Source organism: Rhinopithecus roxellana, chromosome 15 (assembly GCF_007565055.1).
Source record: "Rhinopithecus roxellana isolate Shanxi Qingling chromosome 15, ASM756505v1, whole genome shotgun sequence".
Taxonomy (NCBI): Eukaryota; Metazoa; Chordata; class Mammalia; order Primates; family Cercopithecidae; genus Rhinopithecus; species Rhinopithecus roxellana.
The window spans coordinates 71,175,025-71,198,304 of record NC_044563.1 but is presented as its reverse complement, the minus strand read 5'-3'; the positions used below and the strand labels follow the sequence as shown (position 1 = coordinate 71,198,304).

The 23,280-nt window shown below is 40.0% G+C and overlaps 1 protein-coding gene across 1 annotated transcript in view; it reads right to left on the bottom strand.

Annotated features, from left to right (window-relative positions):
- The window catches only part of CDON (cell adhesion associated, oncogene regulated), a 102,288-nt gene that overhangs the window by 5,708 nt on the left and 73,300 nt on the right, over positions 1-23,280 (bottom strand). The window contains 4 exon segments of the mRNA XM_030918424.1: positions 8,624-8,703; positions 11,383-11,663; positions 14,348-14,569; positions 20,098-20,220. Of these exon segments, the coding sequence (XP_030774284.1) occupies positions 8,624-8,703; positions 11,383-11,663; positions 14,348-14,569; positions 20,098-20,220 (706 nt within the window).

The following is a 23,280-nucleotide window of genomic DNA, read 5'->3' as shown; positions in this document are numbered from 1 at the left end:
CATGATAGTAGTTATTTCTGTCCTAGTTCAATACTGATTCTGGGATCTGTAAGGTCCTTCTATTAATCTGTCAGCTTCAAAGTTATCTGACTTACACTTCAATCTCCTGGAGCAAAGGCAATGACAGTTCTCGGTGTCAGATGCCTTAGGACACACAGTACAGTCAGGTACTTAATGAAATTTCTCAACAGTGATGGCCTAAAATGTACTAAGTGATCTTCTGCCTTGATGTCGCATTGCTCTGCAAGAATCTGGAGGCAGCCGGGCGCAGTGGCTCAAAGGGCGGTAATCCCAGCACTTTGGGAGGCCGAGCCGGGCAGATCACGAGGTCAGGAGATCGAGACCATCCTGGCTAACACGGTGAAACCCCGTCTCTACTAAAAAATACAAAAAACTAGCCAGGCGAGGAGGCGGGCGCCTGTAGTTCCCGCTACTCGGGAGGCTGAGGCAGGAGAATGGCGTGAACCTGGGAGGCGGAGCTTGCAGTGAGCTGAGATCTGGCCACTGCACTCCATCCAGCCTGGGCGACAGAGCGAGACCCTGTCTCAAAAAAAAAAAAAGAATCTGGAGCTAATAAAAAGCTACAAGAAACCTGTATTTTCTTTATAGGTCTCACTCTGTTGCCCAGGCTGGGCACGATCATGGCTCACTGCACCCCTGACCTCCCTGGCTCATGTGATCCTCCCACCTCAGTCTCCAGAGCAGCTGAGGCTACGAGAATAGGGCACTTCCCACATTCTAGACAGAGACTAGTCCCAGTATATTCTTCCTTATTGCATCAGATTCAATCAGACTACAGGCACGTGCTACCATTCCTGAAAAACTTTTTAATTTTTTTTTTGTAGAGATGGGGTCTCATTATGTTGCCCAGTCTGGTCTTGAACTTCTAGGCTCAGGCAATCCTCTTACCTCAGCCTCCTAAAGTGCTAGAATTACAAGCGTGGGCCACCACGCCTGGCTAAAACCTGTATTTTAAAAATGAAGAAGTATGAGATCAGAAAGAAAAGTTTTCATGTAAGAGAAGGAAAATTAAGATGTAGGAAAAAAAAAACACATACACATATTTGCCGGAATTTGAAAACCTAGGACAGCTCCCTAAAAATATTAGAAATTAATAACTTGTTTATATAGATCGAACTTGAATGAACTCATAATGTTGATATAAGAAAACAATGATGACTCGCCAGACAATAAGATGCCCTTAAAGCCTCCGGCTTCCTTCCGTTTAATTTCTTTTTTTCTGCTCTTGTCTTTAATTTAAAGCCAAGTTACAGAATGAGATTTTTTTTAATGAAGTCTAAAAGGCAGACTAACAGTTTGTAAACTACTTTTGTCAGAGTGACAGTGAAGTTTTACGGATGGGGCAGGACTGGAGGAGCAGGCCAGACAGAGGCACACGGGCCAACCACAAGTGTGGTCGTCAGCGTGTCGACACAGGCTTTATGTGCTGGGCGCTAACAAGTGTATGAAATACATAAACTTCTTAAAGAAATTACAGACATTTAGCAAGAGAGAAGTACAATTTCCTATTACCTACTCTTTAGCATCTGTTTTTCAGAGAAGTAAAACAGGAAATCATAGCAGTGTTTACTTTATTCTGAACTATGACCCTCAATTACTACTAGAGTGGTGTTGACAGTAACATACTTGGGAGTTAGATTTGTAAAGCAACTGTAACCTGCGTTTCAGCATAAACCCCATTGATTTAAAATTTTCTAGTACACTGAATCTTAACTCATAATCATCAGTAATTAACCAATTAGCTCACCAAATGTAAATAATTCAGTTACATTACTTTTAGTTCAATTCCGGATGTCTACATGTGTCAGCACAAAAAATGGCTTTAACTAGGGGTTACATGTTGAGATACAGGCATAAAGAACATCGTCTGCTAAAAAGGAATATAGTCTATTCTGAATATAACCAGATATGATATGTGAAAACTATTATTGAGATGAAGTTTTGCTCTTGTTGCCCAGGCTGGAGTGCAATGGCGTGATCTTGGCTTACCACAACCTCCGCCTCCCAGATTCAAGTGATTCTCCTGCCTCAGCCTCCCAAGTAGCTGGGATTACAGGCATGCACCACCACGCCTGGCTAATTTTGTATTTTTAGTAGAGACAGGGTTTCTCCATGTTGGTCAGACTGGTCTTGAACTCCCGACCTCAGGTGATCCACCCACCTTAGTCTCCCAAAGTGCTGGGATTACAGGCGTGAGCCACCACACCCGGCCCATGAAAACTATTATTTTACTAATAATGCTTTAGTGAAAATTTCCAAAGCAATTAGATCACAAAAATCATATCTGTACCTATGCAAACTTAAGAGACAAATCTAAAGTAGTAAAAAAGAAAACAGGACAAATGTCTGCAAACATATGACATTCAATAAAATGCTCTCACAATGCATATTTTACAGTTTATATAATGCAAATAGTTTGCCACTTCACTATCTTAGGCTTTTCAAATGGTCTTTCAAATGTAGTTATTACTGGCATAAGGTGGAATAAAAGTTTTTACTGAGTTGTCTCTAGCTCAATGAAACTACTTTGTTTAATCTTAAGTTTAAAAACATCGAGTAAATGGAGTTCTATGCATCTTGCCACATCACAAAAATCTAAGCTGTTTTGTAAAACCTCAGGTGGTCTGGGACCTGTTGGTTTACTAAGATAACTTTTAGTAAAACAGGAAAGGCCTGTCTGACCAATCTGTGAGATAGCAAAATGACTCTATTGTGGCATCACAAAAAATAATAAAATATTCTTCAGGCAACACTCTGAACAGCACAGACTAGAAAATAAAAGATTGGAAGAGTAGGGTAGGATTGTGCTTGGAAGAATAAGGTACTTTAGTAGCTGACTAAACGTATTTTGGATATTCTTGTAAAACTATACAGCACCTCTGAAATATTTTCTAGAACATATTCAAAATATTCCACTTCTGATTACACAGCTTAATATTTGTTAAGCATGATTATGTACAGAATTACTTTGATTAGATGATTATATAATTTTTGCATTAAGTTTCCTCTTTTGATTATGCCTAGAGGGAAAGAACTATCTGTGAATCTCTTGGATGTGTGATACTTATTCTCATGCATATATCCTTGGGACTTCTGAAATAGTTACATCTTGGTGGTAGTTTATGTTTTCTTTTTCTTTTTTATTTTTTGAGACAGAGACTCGCTCTGTCGCCAGGCTGGAGTGCAGTGGCGCGATCGCGGCTCAGCGCAACTTCTGCCTCCCGGGTTCAAGCAATTCTCCTCCCTCAGTCTCCAGAGTAGCTGAGATTACTGGCACGCGCCACCACACCCGGCTGATTTTTGTATTTTTAGTAGAGATGGGGTTTCACCATGTTGGTCAAGCTGGTCTCGAATTCCTGACCTCGTGATCTGCCTGCTTTAGCCTCCCAAAGTGCTGGGATTACAGGTGTGAGACATCGCACCCGGCCGGTAGTTTATCTTAAAATTCCACTCACCTCTACTGTTTCCACTTGTCACTGTGCCATTTTGCTGACCCAGCTCTTATTTTCGGGAGCTTATCAGTTACTACCTAAAGAACCCTGAAAATGTGGCACATATACACCATGGAATACTATGCAGCCATAAAAAAGGATGAGTTCGTGTCCTTTGTAGGGACATGGATGCAGCACGAAACCATCATTCTCAGCAAACTATCGCAAGAACAGAAAACCAAACACCACATGTTCTCACTCATAGGTGGGAACTGAACAATGAGATCACTTGGATACAGGAAGGGGAACATCACACACCAGGGCCTATTGTGGGGAGTGGGGATGGGGGAGGGGGAGGGATAGCATTAGGAGATATACCTAATGTAAATGACGAGTTAATGGGTGCAGCACACCAACATGGCACATGTATACCTATGTAACAAACCTGCACATTGTGCACATGTACCCTAGAACTTAAAGTATAATAATAATAATAAAATAAATAAATAAATAAAATAAAATAAAATAAAATAAAATAAAATAAAATAAAATAAAATAAAAAGAACCCTGAAGGCACCGCTCCAGGGCCACAGTGTCTTCCCTTCTCGATGTCTGCTCTGTTGGATGTTGCGAGGACTGCAGCATTAGAGTGGGAGTTTCTTTTTGGGAATTAATTTATCAGCAGCCGTCACATAAAACATGACAGTAAATGTTGAGTGACAACAAATGACTGAGTGTATTCCTGAACATGGCAAGTTGACAGACACACACGAGCTTATAAAAAAAGACAAAAAGCTGGACTCCCTGACTTCGTGACAACAGGCCCTAGGTCTCCATCTTAGAAGTAGGAGACAGATTTGGGGAGATATAACTTCCCCAAAAGGAAAGTACTGATCAATTTTTTAAATTCAACACAGCACTCTGAATTTTTTAGGGAAATAGGGAGATTACCACAGATGGAAGAGAAGCTGAATGCACGTTTTCTGCTGGAAGAAAAAGCTTGGGTGAACTGGACAACTTCTTGTTTTCATACTTAGCAAACCAAGTGGGTAGATCAAACCTTAGGCCTGAAAGAACTGCTATTATAATTAATGTTCTCATATTCATCTCTATATTTTTTTGTCATCAGAGGACATCTGACATCCACGGAGGGTTTCAGGTTGGTGAAAGAGTATTCCCAAACCCAAGACACAGACTTTTAAGGTTGTCATTATACAAAACTCGGAAGTCATCTGTAGTATCTTTGTTCTCTAAAGCACTGTTCCCAATCGTTTTACTACTTCTCTTGACTATCAGCCATGTAACTTGTACTTTTTTTCCCAGATGAATTATATAATTTTTCCAAGCTGATTTTTGCTGGGAGACTTCCTGTCCATCTCCAGTCTGTCTAAGACTCTTAATTTCTCATTCCTTCCTGATGGGATCTCTCAGTTTGTTCATCTGTGAATTTCATCAGTGTCCTCTCTACTCTCTCTTACAAATTATCAAGGCTGATGTTAAAAAAGACCAGATTTAATGTCAATCCCTTTCCATTAAACTAGCCAAGCAACTAATAAGCCACATTTGATTACATATCCAGAGCTGCATTACTGCCTTTTGAATTCAGGAGAGGAGAAGAGAAGGGTAGAAAGCTTTTGATGTTTTTTGATTAAAATCCGTTTAACTCTTGAAATGCCCAAACGGCACAAGGATTTCTTGATTAGGTCTCTGGTGTAAGGAACTGGCTCTCTGCAAAGCTGCATTAAATATGCTTCTTTCTAGGTGTTCATAGTGAGCTTTACATATTACTCTTAAAAACTGCAAAGGGGTCAGGCGCGGTAGCTCACGCCTGTAATCTCAGCACATTGGGAGACTAAGGCGGGCAGATCATATGAGGCCAGGAGTTTGAGACTAGCCTAGCCAACATGGCAAAACTCCGTCTCTACTAAAAATACAAAAGATTTAGCCAGCCATGGCGGCACACACCTGTAATTCCAGCTACCAGGGAGGCTGAGGCATGAGAATCACTTGAACCCAGGAAGCAGCACTGCAGTGAGCCAAGGCTACACCACTGCACTCCAGCCTGGGTATCGGCGTGAGACTCTGTCTCAAAACAACAAAAGAAAACCAAAAGAAACTAAAAAGGATTCAAGGGAATGGAACACAGTGAGGCAAGCGGTCATTTATGGCATGTCACAAGAGCCCCAGAATCAAGAAAAACTTCCCCACAGATCTATATAGTGCACCCTCCCCTCACCTGTTCTCAACTGTTCACATCATACTCTCCTATACATAATAGAGGCAACGTTTTCTCTCCAGAAGGAGAGATAAGAGGGGTCAAGGGTTGGCAATGTCTTGTTTCTTAAAAGCTCACTCCAAGAAATATGCTTAAGTTTACAACGGAGAAGGCAGAGAAAAATGAACCTGGAGTGGCAGGGCACAGGGCAGGTAAGAGTCCATACAGAAAAGGCCCCACGCAAGACTTCTCCAGTTCTTAGTATCCGTGGAATGAAGAAGGTGAATTGCAGAGGCACCGCCAGATCTCAGAGGGCAGCTCCCCAGAAGTACACTGTGGGGTGGCAACTCTTCATCTCCTGCAGTGTTTTCTGCCTCGATGGCTGCACCCAGACACCTAGACATCACCTTCCGCTGCTTCTTTCACTGGCCTCTTCAACCAATTACTTGGTCTTTTCTTTTTTTTAATCTCTCAGACTCATCTCTTTCTAAACCCTAAATCTCTCAAAATTCTTCTTTCTCTCCCTACAACTATGATAGTCTACTGCTTCACATGTTTGTTTTGCTTTGTTTGACCGAATAGCCAAAAACCCTATGAGGCCTACTTGATAGGCCTCATATAACTTAACTGAAGTCATGCTTCTGTCTATGTTCACACTATTTCAGCTGACATTCAGAAATGCAAACTCATTCACAGTAACAATGTGGATATTCCAAAAGCATAAACTTACTACCATTTTCTACATTTTGAGAGTAAACCACGTATCATCTACCTTTCAGCGTTCACAGCTTTTTACAAATTTTGTCATTTGTAAGATCTTACGAGGAGATATCTGTTCTCAATTCCAAAGTGAAAAGACTTAAAATCCTTAAATTTAATAATTCAAGTTTTCCAGAGCTGAAGGTAGGTACTTATTGATATCTATCCAATCATTAAGTGTCAAAATCATACAGTTGCTCCTGGGAGCCAGGTGAGACACTGGCCAACCTTGGAGGCAATGCAGGCAAGTCAAGACTTGCCCTAAACACGTAGATTCTCATGAGGAAGAAAATTTAAATCAGGAAGAAAAAGCATCTGGTGTTCCAAGCTGAAGAGAATTCACCTAAATTCCCAGATAACAGTAAAACCCACACACATGAAATGCAGTAAGTGATTAACTTGAAAATTAATAGAAATACAATTGTCCATTGTCTTAAAGGGGAAAAAAACTATTATAATAAAAACTTTCAAATACTAAAATACTACATACACACGCACATGCGTGCACACGTACACACACACACCCTCATTACACATACAAATAGCCACAAATTCAAGGTCATTTAAATGGCAGAGGTCATATAAGTCCCTCTAAGGACATGGGATGTATTCTTGATATTAAGATGATACTTCATCACAAAGACATGAGTGGCAGGAAATTGCCAGAGACTACCATCACATTATGTTGGGAGCAATTTTACATTACCTAGGACAATTTTCCCCTTTTCGGTTAAGGAAATAGCTTCAGAAACATCATGTAAGTTTCACAAGATCACAGGTTTAAGCTATGTCAGAGCCCAGGTCTACTTATTCTTAGACCAGAGATCCTGTCGTTATACCATTCTATTGTCCAGGGAGAATCAAGATCTGCTGATGACCAAGAACCATAAAAGAAAACACATTATCTTTCTAAGCAAAACCACTTGTAACTAAATCCATCTGATTACTCGCCAGGTACATGAACCATCTTTACCAGGTCTTCAGCATGTTGCCTAACAAACTGTGGTAAAGTGCATGAAAAGTTCAAGACAAAAATGTGGTTTCAATGTGATGAACATTTTCAAAACCAGGGTCATAAACAATTGAGATATGTAACAAGTAAACCTTAGTACATAAAATAAGCAGATGGCTCTTTTATAGACACACTGAAATGGGTTAAGTAAATGATAACAAAAAATCTCCAAGAAGCTTCATTGCTTTTATTCTGCAACTCTCAAAACGCAGGCTGAAACAATGTACTTTTAATTCGATGGTTGGCCTCATCCTTCTTCAAGTTCTGGTTTCAGTAACTCCCAGAGACAACTCTTAACTGTTAATCCATTTTAAGTATATAGGTCAAACATCATTTCAATAATAAAATATCTAAACTCCAACCCATACGCCAGTTATTTTGTGTACCAACTATGATATAATCTTTTTGGTTGTAGAGTTTTAGAACTGAGAAGGAAGGACTTTTGACACCATGTAATTCAATAACAATATTATGTAAAAAAAAGAGCTAAGATTTCTGAAACAACTTTAATACAACAAAAAGCTTGGTAATCCTTTGGGATTAATATAGAGATAGTAGGAAGGTGTGCTGAATATCCTGTGTGTTAAATGCACATTGCTCTACATATTTCTATCTTGTTTGAAATACTGTGAGTACACGTCACTTTTAAAACTAAAATACAAAATTCAAAGCAAGGTTTTGCTACTTAATTTTCTTAAGATTTTAAGAATTAAAAAAAAAACACACTGGATAATCTGGTAGGAAAATTTCAGTAATATTACTATGAAAAAAACATTACTATATACAGAGGGTTCCCGCCTCCCCCCAACACTTGGACACACTGTCATTCATCCTCATAACATCCCATAACATAGAGTAGAAAATAAAAGGTGAGAAAAGATTAGGTCTTTATAACAGAGAATGACTCTAATTCAAAATTTTCAAAAACATGAAGACTTATAATAATATTTCCGTGACAAACAGACCCTTTAAGATTGTTTCTATATAGCTAAAGACACCGAGGCACAAAAAGATAAAAATTGGAAAGCAGAGGCAAAAAATCAGTACTAGCCTTAAATTTAAGACTGCAAATCCTGAACTTTATATCCTACGTAAAATTCCAAGAACTTCCTTTGCTGAAGGGAAAAATAAAAGGATGCATATGCCTTATTCACAACAGCTTGTGCAGACACATTATTAACATACCTATTGTTGTTTCGACAATTTCGGCAGTTAACACACTCCAGAGGGTCAATCTGAGGCACGGCCGTGTACATTCCACCACCCTGGACAGGAAGGAGGGTCAGAGAAAAAGAAAAGAAGAAGGAATGCTGAAGGTGCCCACAGACCAGTAGCCAAATAATCACAAATACACATAAGCCATGTCAACCATAAATGGGCACACGGTATATTCTAACCAAGTCCCAGAGCAATGCCATTGTGAATATCATTGACCCATATTCACAAAGGAGTGAATGAGAGTTCTGCACTATATTAAACTGTATTCCAAAAACTTCACTGCCAGGTTTTTCTACGTATTTCTGTAATAGACAAAAGCAAATAAATGAAGGGAAAGGTTTCGTCACTTCCCTTCAAATCTAGTGGGCTCAAAATACATTATACGTTATAGCCTCTGTTCATTTTTCCTTTCTCGGCAGTCAGGGAAGAATTTCATGTGATGCCAGTTGGAGAAACAGGGTGTAAAACCTGTGTGGATGATGTCACATGATAAACTCATCTTCATTTTCCTGTAATTATTTCGATGAGGTCTGTTCACTTGACAACGCTGAGTTTTAAAGCACGCTATATTTTTCCAGATGGAGAGGATCTGCGGCCAGCAATGACTTGGAGGGGGCGTGTTAATATTTGGATGTTGGTTTTGGCGGAACTGCCCAGCAATTAAGAAAAATGCCCAGATTAACACATACCTCATTGTAAAATGTTCACTTGACAGATAACGATAGCAAGGTTCTTCAAAAATGAAGTTAAAAATCAAACTAGCCTGATAGTCACAGGCAGAATTCTGCTTTCAGAAGAAAAACAGAACTGAGTTTGATAAAAGGTGGGAGAGGCTGTCACACTGCACCCAAACCCAAAGCAGGCCTTCAAGGTTAGGAAAAGTTCAGGCAATTGTTTTTCCTAGAATACTTTCCATTTCCATTCATTTCATAACAGCAGCCAGAATCTAAGCAAACCAAAAGTGCTGAAAATTTCCTTCAGTGTTTCTGATCCAACCAGCAATAGGAACGATTAAGAACATATCAAGAGAAAAGAACTCTCCTATCCTATATTCCGTCTGAGGGCAAACCTGAAAGGCTCAGAAAATGAACTTCACAACCTGCAGGGTAACGTTGTGGGTTAGGGATTCTCTGAATCCCTAAACATGTTAAAGTTAGTGCAATGATTTTTAGGGTCACTAACACTGTTAAAATTTCTTCATTTCCCCCACCCAGAAAAGAAATCTAATAATTTAAAATCACAGATAACTTCTGACATTGTACACCAAATGGGGCGCCTATTATTTCAATAGAAATTCACTGTTCAAAAATCCCAAGGTTCTGTGTTCAAACACTGAAGAAAACATTGGCCTTATTTTTTCTCCTTATGGAAACAGTGTGTGCTATTCAAACGTTACTACTCTCTCCTTCAGTTTTCTTGGACAATCGTAGTAGTTTGGACTAGGAATGGTGACCAAAGACGTTCAGAAGTCTGAATACATGCTGTATCTTTCCACACACAACAATGAAATCATTATTCTCTTTTAGTAGTGAGATGCATTAAAGCAAATTAATATTTCTTCCACAACATACAAAACCCAGGTCACACAAAAGCCATTCAATTTCCAGCTTTAAAATATGAGTACATATTAGTTTTGTTCTCCAAATAGATTTTAACAAATCTTTAATAAACTGAAGATGGGGAAAGAAAACCTCTAAGCTTCTTCAAATCGCAGCACGCTGTGGGTCACGGTAAATTTATTTGTAATCAGAACAATGCCAAAAACTGAGTGCTTAATTTGATCAATTAAACACGGTATCTATTTGATCAAAAGTAATATAGATGTGCATCCAAACAATGTCATAAATCAAACTTTCTAGTGCAGAGAACCCCAGCTAAGTCTAAAATATGCTAGTCATTCTACTCCCATTTGGAAAATTAAACGGTATCAACTAGTCATCTCTGAAATAAGGTTGTCTTAAGGGATTATCACTCTTTGTGGCTAAAGAATACTAACATTGTAAAATGTGAAAAGCTTACCAGCCACAACAACAAAACATATTGGGCAAAAACCAACAAAAGAAGCCCATGAAAGGTCAGAAGTCACAACCCGGTGGCCTGCAGAGATGTCTGGGATGGCCTACATATGTTTTCATATTTGAATTAGGTGCCAGCATGTACAAATCGGTCAATTTCACCTGGATTTACAGAGGTTTTGAAAAATCAGAAAATGTGGCAACACTGGGCCCTCAGCCCATGACAACTGTAAGTGTCAAACTGCAGCTGCTTCCCGAAGACACAGTCTGTGCTCTCCAGGTGGGCATCACCTCCAACGCTACCATCTCACTCCCACAATGTCCTGATCTGCCTGCCTCTTCTCGGCATTTGCATTTTCAAGACCGTGCTCTCAATAAATCAAATTTAAAGTTATTTGGTCTTGTCTATGTCCAGTGGTATTTCCATTTCATCTAAAGAACAACTTCCAGTCTGTTCATTGCTGGTATTCCACTTTCAGTGTTTAGTAATTTTAAAATGAAACTAAACTGATGAATATAACTATTACCTGGCAATAGGAAACAACTTACAAAGACTACTCGGGATCAAAGGGCTGCCAGTGATCGATGCTGTTTCCATTCAAGGGAACCTGTGAGGTTTCTCTATTGAACAAAGCCCAGCATGCTGTCCTTGTTCTGGCACTTGGCACCCTGAGGGACAGAGGGGTTTTTATTTATAGTTAGGTCTCTTACATTCACTAGATGATGAGGATGTTCGAAATCCACATGTGTCCTGGTTAGAGAGTTGGTGTGTCCAGAGTAAAGCCCTCCATTTAGGCTCCCATTCACAATTCCATTGACTCCGTTGGGGACCTTACGGTGAAGGTGGGAATAGCCACTGCTGAGACCACCATTGGTTAGGAAGCCTCCGTGAACGTTTCCATTTATCTGACTTGCTCCCGAGAGACTGGTGTATTCCACCATCTGCCCATTCATATCTGATCCTTGGTAGAGATATCCTGGTGGGTCGTATTCTGTTAAAAGAGAACAAAAAAGCCACACACACACACACACACACACGCACACACACACACACACAAAATAAGACATTGTCCTAAAAAGGACAATCTTCTTCCTGAGAAGGTCTTACTGATAAAACCCCTAAGAGACTACAAATAGACTAAAATAAAATACATTTGAAAAATGTTCACTTAAAGCCTACTTGTAAGACATACTTTAATAAAGTTACTGCTATTATTTTCCATAGAGTGTAGAGATAGCTGTGAACTCTGAGTTAATTATGATTCTGTTAATGGGAAGAAAAATTACCTAGGAAGAAATTACTCAAAAGAGAATGAATATATTGGGCAAGCTAGACTATCAGAGTACTGGCAACACTAGGAAAAAGTGCTTAAACTCCTAGATATTATACTTCAAAGTGCTGGAAAAAACGGCATAAAATGACAACAAAAGACTAGCTTTAGGTGGGGTATTTCCAGTAGCAATAAACAACTATGTTCAGTAAAAGGATGGAGCTGTACATACAGTCACTGACCATTCATACAGCTGCTTAGTCATTATAACCCATTTGGAAGGTGTGGGGTACCAAAGGCAAAAAGTGATTCTATTTCCTTTTCTTTTCTTTTTTTTTTTTTTTTTTTTTTTTGAGACGGAGTCTTGCTCTGCCACCCAGGCTGGAGTGCAGTGGCCGGATCTCAGCTCACTGCAAGCTCCGCCTCCTGGGTTTACGCCATTCTCCTGCCTCAGCCTCCCAAGTAGCTGGGACTACAGGCGCCCGCCTCGTCGCCCGGCTAGTTTTTTGTATTTTTTAGTAGAGACAGGGTTTCACCGTATTAGCCAGGATGGTCTCGATCTCCTGACCTCGTGATCCGCCCGTCTCGGCCTCCCAAAGTGCTGGGATTACAGGCTTGAGCCACCGCGCCCGGCCTTTTTTTTTTTTTTGAGATGGAGTTTCGCTTTTGTTGCCCAGGCTGGAGTGCAATGGCATGATCTTGGCTCACTGCAACCTCTGCCTCCCGGGTTCAAGCAATTCTCCTGTTTCAGCCTCCCGAGTAGCTGGCACGTGCCACCATGCCCAGCTAATTTTTTGTATTTTTAGTAGAGACAGGGTTTCACTGTGCTAGCCAGGCTGGTCTCGATCTCCTGACCTCGTGATCCGCCCGCCTTGGCCTCCCAAAGTGCTATGATTACAGGCGTGGGCCACTGCGCCTGGCCTTCGATTTTCTTCTATTAAAAGCATATAAATGACTGTCTCAAAACTCTGATTTCCAGAGGCACATCTACCAGATATACGTAGAAAAAGTAAAATATCTCTTAGAAACTAAAGTGTCCAAACTGTACAGGATTTGTTGTTGGAGCTTGGATAAAATCTTCGAAGGCAGGAGAGCTCGCCAAGCCTGGATTAGGTGTCCCTCCTTTCCTTAGCTGCCCACATTACTGTGCACTCTTGCCCAGGTGTGTCATCTCCGTACACCTGCTTGTGGTCTCCACTAAACTATAAACTTTGAGAGGGCAGACGTGGTGTTTATTTTATTTACCATTACATCTCCACTGTCCAGAACAGTGCCTGGTATACAGAAGACAATGATTATCTTTTGAATAAATGAATGAACACCATCATGAGAATCCATTTTTAAACATATCAGATCACAAAGTAGGATGACTTTAATCCGATTAATACAGCTCAGATGACCAGATTAATATTTCTCTTTTAATGATTCAACATGCACTCACACAGTTAAAGGCAATGGCATTAAAACCACTTAGAACATCAAATGATCACCATCCCTTTCAGCCTGATGCAGCCACCATCTCTCCCCCTATCTCTTGGACGGTACCATTCAATACAAACAGAGTACTTTCTTCCCCCGGAACCGGTAACTAAAAGGGGAGCATGCGTGAGAACTGGCTAACAGCCACTGGAAGTGCCTGCTGGGGTCGTCCCTCACTTTTCTTTCATTTCCTTATTCTGGAGCCAAAGGGAAAATCAAAAAACTTCCTCCCATCAAAGACTAAACTCTCTGCTTGATTTGATGATCCTATTTTGTAATAGCTGAGATAATACAAAAAGTAGGACAGTGAGGTGAAGAGAACTGAAGGAAGAGAAAAGAGAAAGGGGGTTCTAGGTTATTTCACTGTTATTTCAAAGCAGAGCCATCGCCGACGTTCAAACACATGTATTCCTAGATACACTCCAGGAAGAGGATGCCACGCTGGAGCAGTCTTGAGTCCATCAGGCACAGAAATAGGGCTGCATTATCCTCATTGGTTACGTGTCACTCAGGGACAGTGACTTAGAGAAGTTTTCACTACCTGTTTTCCATCATGGCTTTTCTATTCCCTGTTGGCAAGCTCTGTACCAGTGTAAAGGTGTTCCTACAGCAATTCCAGAGCTCAGGCTCCTCTTTGGTGGTCCAACAAAGCTGGAGTTTCCCAGCAATAAGTCAGCTATTTACTTAGAGACCTGCTTAGTTTTGGCTTTGGTGTTTATGTCTGCTGGGCAATTTAATTTGATGCTCCACTTACTCTGGCTGACAGCTAGGACAGTTTTAAAGTCATCTCCTCTGAATGAAGAGTATCTCATGTGCTTCATACCATGACACTAATACACACCAGTGTTAGAAATCAATATTTATTCTGACAATATTTGTTCACCCATCTTTAGAAAAAGAGAAGGAAATACTTATGAGTGACTTACTTTGTATGGTATTCTGCTGGCGATTCTTCCACAGGCACATTGCAATGAAAACCATCAGAATGAGGACCATGACGCCCAGCACACAGCCAACGATCAGATATAACATGTCACTGCTTCTGGCAGGGCCGGTTGCAGGCCCCACATTTCCTCCACTTCCCGAAGAATTTGGAGGGGTACTCAAGTCTTTGACAGGATATTCAGAAGCTCCAGGAACACGTTTCACTAGTTGAGATATGAAGGAAAACATGATGTCAGAGTGAATACAGACTCCATGCAATGGTTTACTCTCTGAAGGAGGTCTGGTTAGGAATGCAAGCCAGTCTGTTTACTCTTGTTACTGAGATGATCTGACCACCAGTGAGTCACAAAGAGGGCTCCAAAGTTTAAAAACCTGACGTGCCAAAGTTTTAGTCCACAAACTTTAGAGAAATCCTAAGAGCAGAGAAACATATGCACTTGGTCTAATCCAAACTGCTATATGATTATCTGCTTAACTGTACTTGGAGAAGACTCCCAAATAGTTGAAATGAAAGTGTTTCCACTTAGGCCGGGCACGGTGGCTCACGCCTGTAATCCCAGCACTTTGGGAGGCCGAGGCGGGCAACTGTCTGAGCTCAGGAGTTCACGACCGGCCTGAGCAACACGGTGAAACCCTGTGTCTACTAAAAATACAAAAATTAGCCGGGCATGGCTGCGGGTGCCCGTAATCCCAGCTACTGGGGAGGCTGAGGCAGGAGAACTGCTTGAAACCGGGAGGCAGAAGTTGCAGTGAGCCAAGATCGTGCCACTGCACTCCAACCTGGGCGACAGAGCGAGATTCCATCTCAAAGAAAAAAAAAAGTATTTCCACTTATGGATGGAACACAAACTCCTTTCTGTCAGATATATTTTGAGCTAAACAAGACTCAGAATTACGTATTTTATGCTTCTACCATGTATATAAAAATCACTACCAATAATAGAAATTATGGCTTTGGGTTACTAGAACAATGACATTCCAAAATCTCACACACAGTATTAAGCATTCCCAAAACAAAGCCTTTGGAGCCCATGTAGGTGCAGTGCTCTTACCCGGTTCATCGGTATTCTGGGTAATAGCAATAACAAAAACTAATAACAGGTGGGACTCAAACCTCATTCTCTCATCCCCAAATCGTATGGTCTTAAGTCTCTACATGTCACAGAAAAGCAGCAGAGCAAAGTGGTTGGCAGCCAGTCTCCGGAAGCACACAGCCTGTGTTTATACCTCACCTCCACCTATCATTAGCTGTATGACTTTTACCTCCAAAACCTCAGTTTTTATTTATTTATTTATTTTTTTTTTTTTGAGACAAAGTCTCGCCCTGTTGCCCAGGCTGGAGTGCAATGGCATGATCTCGGCTCACGGCAGCCTCTGTCTCCCAGGTTCTAGCGATTCTCCCGCCTCAGCCTCCCAGGTAGCTGGGATTACAGGCACATGCCACCACACCTGGATTTTTAAAATATTTTTAGTAGAGACAAGTTTTCACCATATTGGCCAGGGTGGTCTCAAACTCCTGACCTCATAGTGGTCTACCCACTTTGGCCTCTCAAAGTGCTAGGATTACAGGCATAAGCCACTGTGCCCAGCCAGTTTTTACATTTTGAAACGGGGATATTAATAAGAGCTTTATCAATTATCTAGTGGTAATGAAGGGTAAACAAGTTAAGCCATGGAAAGCACTTAGAGCCTGGCTCAGGGTGGTAGTCAATCGGTTCTGCTGTTATTATTGGTTATTATACTGAATTTCCTGTTACGGTGCCAACAAACCACAGAAGCAAAGCAGCTTTTTAAAAATCTACTCAGCTAAACAGACACAGATGAGAAAAAATGCTCATCATCACACTGCTCATTAGAGAAATGCAAATCAAAACCACAGTGAGACACCATCTCACACCAGTTACAATGGTGAGCATTAAAAAGTCAGGAAACAACAGGTGCTGGAGAGAATGTGGAGAAATAGGAACACTTTTACACTGTTGGTGGGAGTGTAAACTGGTTCAACCATTGTGGAAGACAGTGTGGCAATTCCTCAAGGATCTAGAAATAGAAATACCATTTGACCCAGCGATCCCATTACTGAGTATATATCCAAAGGATTATAAAGCATGCTACTATAAATACACATGCACACGTATGTTTATTGTGGTACTATTCACAATAGCAAAGACTTGGAACCAACCCAAATGTCCATCAATGACAGACTGGATTAAGAAAATGTGGCACATATACACCATGGAATACTACGCAGCCATAAAAAAGGATTAGTTCATGTCCTTTGTAGCACCATGGATGAAGCTGGAAACCATCATTCTGAGCAAAACCAAACACCGCATGTTCTCACTCACAGGTGGGAATTGAACAATGAGAACCCTTGGACACAGGGCGGGGAACATCACACACTGGGGCTTGTCATGAGGTGGGGGTATGGGGGAGGGATAGCATTAGGTGAAATACCTAATGTAAATGATGAGTTAATGGGTGCAGCACACCAACATGGCACATGTACACATATGTGACAAACTTGCACATTGTGCACATGTACCCTAGAACTTAAAGTATAATAAAAAAAAAAGAGGAAAAACCAGGAAAAAAATAAAAAATAAAAATCTACTTGGCTGGGCGCAGTGGCTCATGCCTGTAATCCCAGCACTTTGGGAGGCGGAGCTGGGCAGATAATGAGGTCAGGAGATCGAGACCATCCTGGCTAACACGGTGAAACCCTGTCTCTCCTAATAATACAAAAAATTAACCAGGCTTGGTAGCACGTGCCTGTAGTCCCAGCTACTCGGGAGGCTGAGGCAGGAGAATCACCTGAACCCAGGAGACAGAGATTGCAGTGAGCCGAGATCACGCCACTGCACTCCAGCCTGGGTGACTCCGTCTCAAAAAAAAAAAAAAAAATCTATTCAACAAACAACATTAAATTGGGGTTCAATTTTCTAGCAGCATCAACCACACCAAACAGAGCTGGGAATGAGAAAAGAAGTCATCTTTCAAGAGAAGATGTTCTCTCTTATTGAAAGCTGGATGAATACTTGGCAGAGATGCTAAAGGAAATTTCTACTTGAGGTGGTATGTTAGATTATACAATTCTATGTCCTGGCCGACCCTAAAGAAAACAAAAGAGTTTCTGAGGCACAATGGATGTTCCATATCATATATTAAAGATCATGATTACTCATAGGGAAGTCGGTCAGGTTTAATCACTCTTTATTTATTCTTAATTCATTTGTAACTCTATCAAGCTTCATGATCTGGTTTCCAACCCCTTGCTAAAGTTAGAAACTGAGGACAGATGGCTTGCATTGAAGGGTGAGTGAGATCCATTAACACTGATAGGAAGAGACAGCTAACAGCCTGAAATAAGAAAGGTGAGATGAAAAACAGAGAGAGAAACCAAAGAACTAAAAGAAACATCGCAGCAGTCTCTGATCTTCAGTGGGAAGGGAAACAGCCAGCCTTCAGCGCCTCTGTCATCCCTGAAAACCTTCCTCAATTACTCAACATAAAACCATCATTGTTCACAAGAACCTAGAGGCATTTTTTAAAGGTTGAAGTATACATGAGATCTTCCATCTAAACAGGCTGGGAATTATGCAATATATAATTACCTAAAAGTCATTCAACATGAATAGTTAACATTTCAAAGAAGTTTTTTGTTTTTCACTGATCTGAAAGTCTGTAGGTAGAACCTTCTCATTCCCTACTGATGTCAGAAAATGAGGCATACTATTGTAATCACAGCTATACTATTATACTACTATAAATAACAGTTACAATGTTTTATGTTTCATCTGGCTAGATTCTTAAATGTCCTGGGGACAGAGATGATAAATTTCATTTTTATTCAACTTTACTCCAAGTATCCCACGAACACATCACAGTGTCTGGTACAAAAAGGCACTCAAATATATGCTAAACAAATGAAATTCAAGGTAAGTCTAAAGCTGTGTGGATATATGTTTAAGTGTGGACTTAAGATGTGAGTATTGCAGCAGAGACACATATGATTGAGAATTTAAAAGCTAGAACTAAGCCTTGGCTTATCATTCAATCTTTTGGAGCCTCCATTTCCTCATTTTTTAAAAATCTACTTTTTCATGTCCTCATTTTTAAAAAGGAATAATAAGATCACCTGTAGAGGCACTGATGGCTGCCCAGCTCACTCAACAGCCTTCTTTACCAAGTTATCAGAGCTCCAATTTTGTTTGGGTGTCTACCGCAACCCCACAGAACTCTGGGATAAGTCTGGTCGATGGTTTGGGGGCAGTGTGTGGCTGAATTGTGACTAATGAGACTTGTGGGAAGATCTAGTAGAGGCCTTTGGGGGAAATCTTCCTTGTTCTTGAAAACAAACACTGTCAGACATTATAACACCTTAAAGGTGATGCCCAGAACTGTGGCGAGCTAACAGCAGTGCTAGTCTTAGGGTCAAGCTGGCAACGGGAACATGGCAAACAGGAAAGACAGAAAACAATGAACATTTTTATTTTTTGAGACAAGGTCTCACTCTCTTGCCCAAACTGGAGTGCAGTGGCCCGATCTTGGCTCACTGCCACCTCTATCTTCCAGGCTCAAGCGATTCTCCTGCCTCAGCCTCCTGAATTAAACAACCTTGGAATTAGTTACCTACTTCTGGGCTGCTTATTTTTGGGATAACACATTTCCTCACTGTTGAAGCCTACTGAGAGGAGATTTTTGTGTTCCTTGCAGTTGACCGTATCCTCAAAGTTGTTGTGAAGATTAACTGAGACTGTGGACAAGAGTGTTTTTGCTCGTAAACATCTACATGAGCTATTTCTATTATTCCCCTATGGTGTCTTCTCTTCTTAAAGATAGCAACACTCTTGACAGTGAATCTACCTATGCAGGCAGAGTTGAGAATGTTCAATTTAGAATTAGCAACTGCTAATTCTAAACTTTACTACACTTAATTAAACAAGTAGATAGAAGTTACATTATCTGTCACTCAAGAAACCACTTTAAACATATGTTGCACTTCTTAATATTCTTAAACTTTTGTTAGTATTCTCATTTTCACAGCAATCCAGAAAGTAGTCAACAAATATTTCTATCATCTTTGTAAAGAAAAAAGGAAGGGTTCATGACCAGCCTGGGCAACACAGTGAGATGCCGTCTCTAAAAAACATAAAATAAAATAAAAATAAAGAAAAGGGAAGGGAGGTGATTTACTTAAGAGTCACACAGAAATTAATGAGCAGGATTAATGATTATGTAAACTATTTTTTAGACAAGTATTCGAGCCCATTTGTTTGGACAGTGTAAGTGTATGCACCTAGAAAATGGTCCAAAGCAGAAATTTCCTTAGGCAAATATATCAATAGTCATGGCTGGGTGTGGTGGCTCATGCCTGTAATCCCAGCAGTTTGGGAAGCCCAGGTGGGTGGATCACCTGAAGCCAGGAGTTCGAGACCAGCTTGGCCAACATGGTGAAACCCCATCTCTACTAAAATTATAAAAATTAGCTGGGCGTGGTGGTGCGCACCTGCAGTCCCAGCTACTTGGTAGGCTGAGGCAGGAGAATCGCTTGAACCCAGGAGGCGGAGGTTGCAGCAAGCTGAGATTGTACCACTGCACTCTAGCCTGGGCGACAGAGTGGGACCGTGTCTCAAAACAAAACAAAAGCCAGAATATATCGATAGTCAGAAGCAGTAATCCAGGGCTGGAATTCCATCACTGTCCAGGGAAAAAGCAAAACTCCTCCCACCTTTAGTCTCGCAGATCATCACATTGCTAAATTCACTTTCTCCTCCTTCGTTGAAGCATTGCATTTTAATGTCATAGGAGGTTTCTGGCTGCAGGTGGCCAATCATGTGCCACTGCTTTGAACCTAAAAGGAAAAATAAAAGGCTTTACACATCATACAGCCTAAATGATAGTATCAGTATAATTAGTTAATGTTTTCAGGATGAGGCTGGAGCAGCATCCACCACCATCTAGTAGTTTGTGCAATAAAAATGTCCTTAACAGTAAGTATTTGACTAATGCACCACAGATAAATAGCATTTCTACTACATGACATGAAAAAAAGGTAAAGAGAAGAGATAAGCTGACTTAAAACTATATCTGTGTGTTGGCAATAATACTTGTTTCACTAAAAATAATTAGTGGGGAGTCTTTCATAAAATACATGTTAATTTTATGCATAGGAAAGAAACCTCAAGTCCTTTCATCCCCATCTTAACCCAGCAACTCAATCCGCTATGTTCCTGCACCAAAAAGCAACAGTACATTGGGAACCAGCAAATGGTGCACTACCCAGAGCAACTGACCAGTTACAAGAATGGCCCGAGCAAAGCTCTCAATTCCATTGTCATGGATGCAACATGAACTGACATATGACCAAATGCCTGAATAAACTGCTGAGAATCATCAAAAAGCAAAATCTACTATGAGAAACTCTTAGCCACCACCTACTCCTGCTTTGAGTCAAGATCTCCAAACCACACAAGTATCTCTAATAGAATGATTCTGTTATCCGTGGCACACAGCCAACATTTCATTTAGAAACACTCCTAAACTGAACACTCCAGTAGAAATCACTCTTCATTTTGATTTCCATGGACCAGTGACAATCTTTCATAAGCAGGGACACTTTTGCCAGATTAAATTAACTCTTCAAGCACCCTTAATCCCTTGTAGAAATATCTCTTCAGACTGTCTCCACTGTTTCTTAGAAACTCAAGCATACCCCCGAACTGATTTAAGAATTAATTAAAGGGGGAGAAAAAAAGCAAAACAAAACCACACATGCAAGTTAAATTTACTTGGCTGACAGGACCAATATCACCAGACTCCTTTCTAACTCAACACAGACAAAAATATTTCAATCTGGAAGTACAAGCCTCTTTCCAGGTCAACAGTACAACCCCTTTCACTTGTACAGACCCATGGTTTCCAAGGAAGAAAATCTGCTTGTTTTAGGATCGTCTCTGAAAGGCTCAAAAGTGAGGAGTTCTATGCCCCATTTACAAATGTAAAAAGGATCCCCCAAAAGATACTGACTCAAAAACTGGTTGAAAATGGAATAGATCTGCCTCTAAAATCCAAAGGCTTTCCAAAAAACTTCTTTTTTTCTCTAGCCTTGGGTCTTTCCCAACCTGGCCCTACACTCACCTACACTACAAACATTCTCTTGAATAATTACTACAATAGATTTGAAGTTTTCCTTTCATAGTGTTCATAAAAATGGAATTAAACTAGGCTTTGGATATGTTACTAATAAGAGAAAAATCGTTAAAATGATACATATCTTGTTAGATTAATATTCCATTGGTATAGTTATTCTTCCACTGGCTAAAATTACAGGAAATATCAGCAAAGAGAAAGAATTTTACTGACCATTGATGAATAAGACAACTAAGTACATCATTAGGTTTAAAACCGACCAACCAGCACATATCCTTGGATTAACAGGCAATTATTTTCCCAAAGGATATTTTAGAAAACGTAAGGATTTACCTCAGAGAGAAACCAAAGCACAGACTTAAAGATCAGAATGACTGATACTTTATTTGGAATTGACCTAACTTTAAAAGATAAAAATATTCAACACCAAAACACTGGTGTGCTGGAAACATTTATAGTTTATCTACATGTGAAATCTAATTCAGAAAACAGGATAGCTTAATTGTCCTTCTCTTACTGTATTTTTTTACAATTTGACTTTTAATTTTGTTTTCAAAATTTTAAATGTTGGGTCAATTCACAGAAGTAATCTAAAACTTAAAAAAAATAAAACTTTAAGTACAAAGGATGAATACTTTTGTTCCTGCTTTTTGGAGAACAGACCAATAGTTTCCAACTGCCACAAAAAGAATTTCAAATGCATAAACTTGAAAATATAGAATAAGCAAATTATACAGCATAGTGAAGTCCACTTAAACATCTAACTGCTCAGTATATTACATTTATAAACAAGTGCTCTGTGAACCTAAGGCAAAACTCACATTTGCAGACACTATTAGATATAAAAGCTTCTTTAAATAATTTCCAAGTTCCATGCTCAATATGCATATTTCAGAAGTTTGTAAAAGCTCAAAGATTTGACTAGAGAATATAGTTTTAAAACTGTTTATTAGTGAATATTTCTAGAACATAGAACCAAGAAGGGTGATGATGAGAGAGAGAAAAACAGAGAGACAGAGACAGATACTCATTTTATTTAGAACTATTTTATGGCAAATGTTTAGCCTCTGTCAAAAAATTTTAAAAATAAAATTCTGACATCCCCACTGCCCTAAAGTCAATGAAATAAAAGGAAGACCTAGACAGGCCCAAAATGGAGAACAATCACTATTAGGTTGGTGCAAAAGTAATTGCAGTCTTTGTCATTAAAAGTAATGGCAAAGACCGCAATTACTTTTTACTTTTGCACCAACCTAAATATTACCCTTCCTTTTCTTTTTTAAAATAGCCTTTTTACTGATGTAAAGTATGCATACAGAAAAGTCCACATAACTGTACCGCTCAATGAATGTTCACAAACTGGACATGCCCATGGCACCCATACCTAACTCAACAAAGAGAACACAGGAAAGCCCCCACCCCAAACATCCCCTCATGCCCCTTCCAGGCTCGCCCCTTCCAGGCTCTTCTTTCCTGTGAGACAGCTACTATGGTGAGTCCTAAGAGCACAGAATAGTTTTGCCACTAAAAGTTATGGCAGAAAAGAAACAATCATTCCCTCATTCAAAAAATATTTACTGAGCACCTACTATGTGCCAAGCATTAAGAATTGGATCATCAATTTCTCATTATAGTACAAAGTCATTCCACTGGATAAATATGAAAAGGACTGCTACAATATTTTAAGAAATGTGATCCAGCATAGTTAAAGTGATTTATTAGAACACAAACTATATGCAGTATTTGATGTCAAGAAGTCATA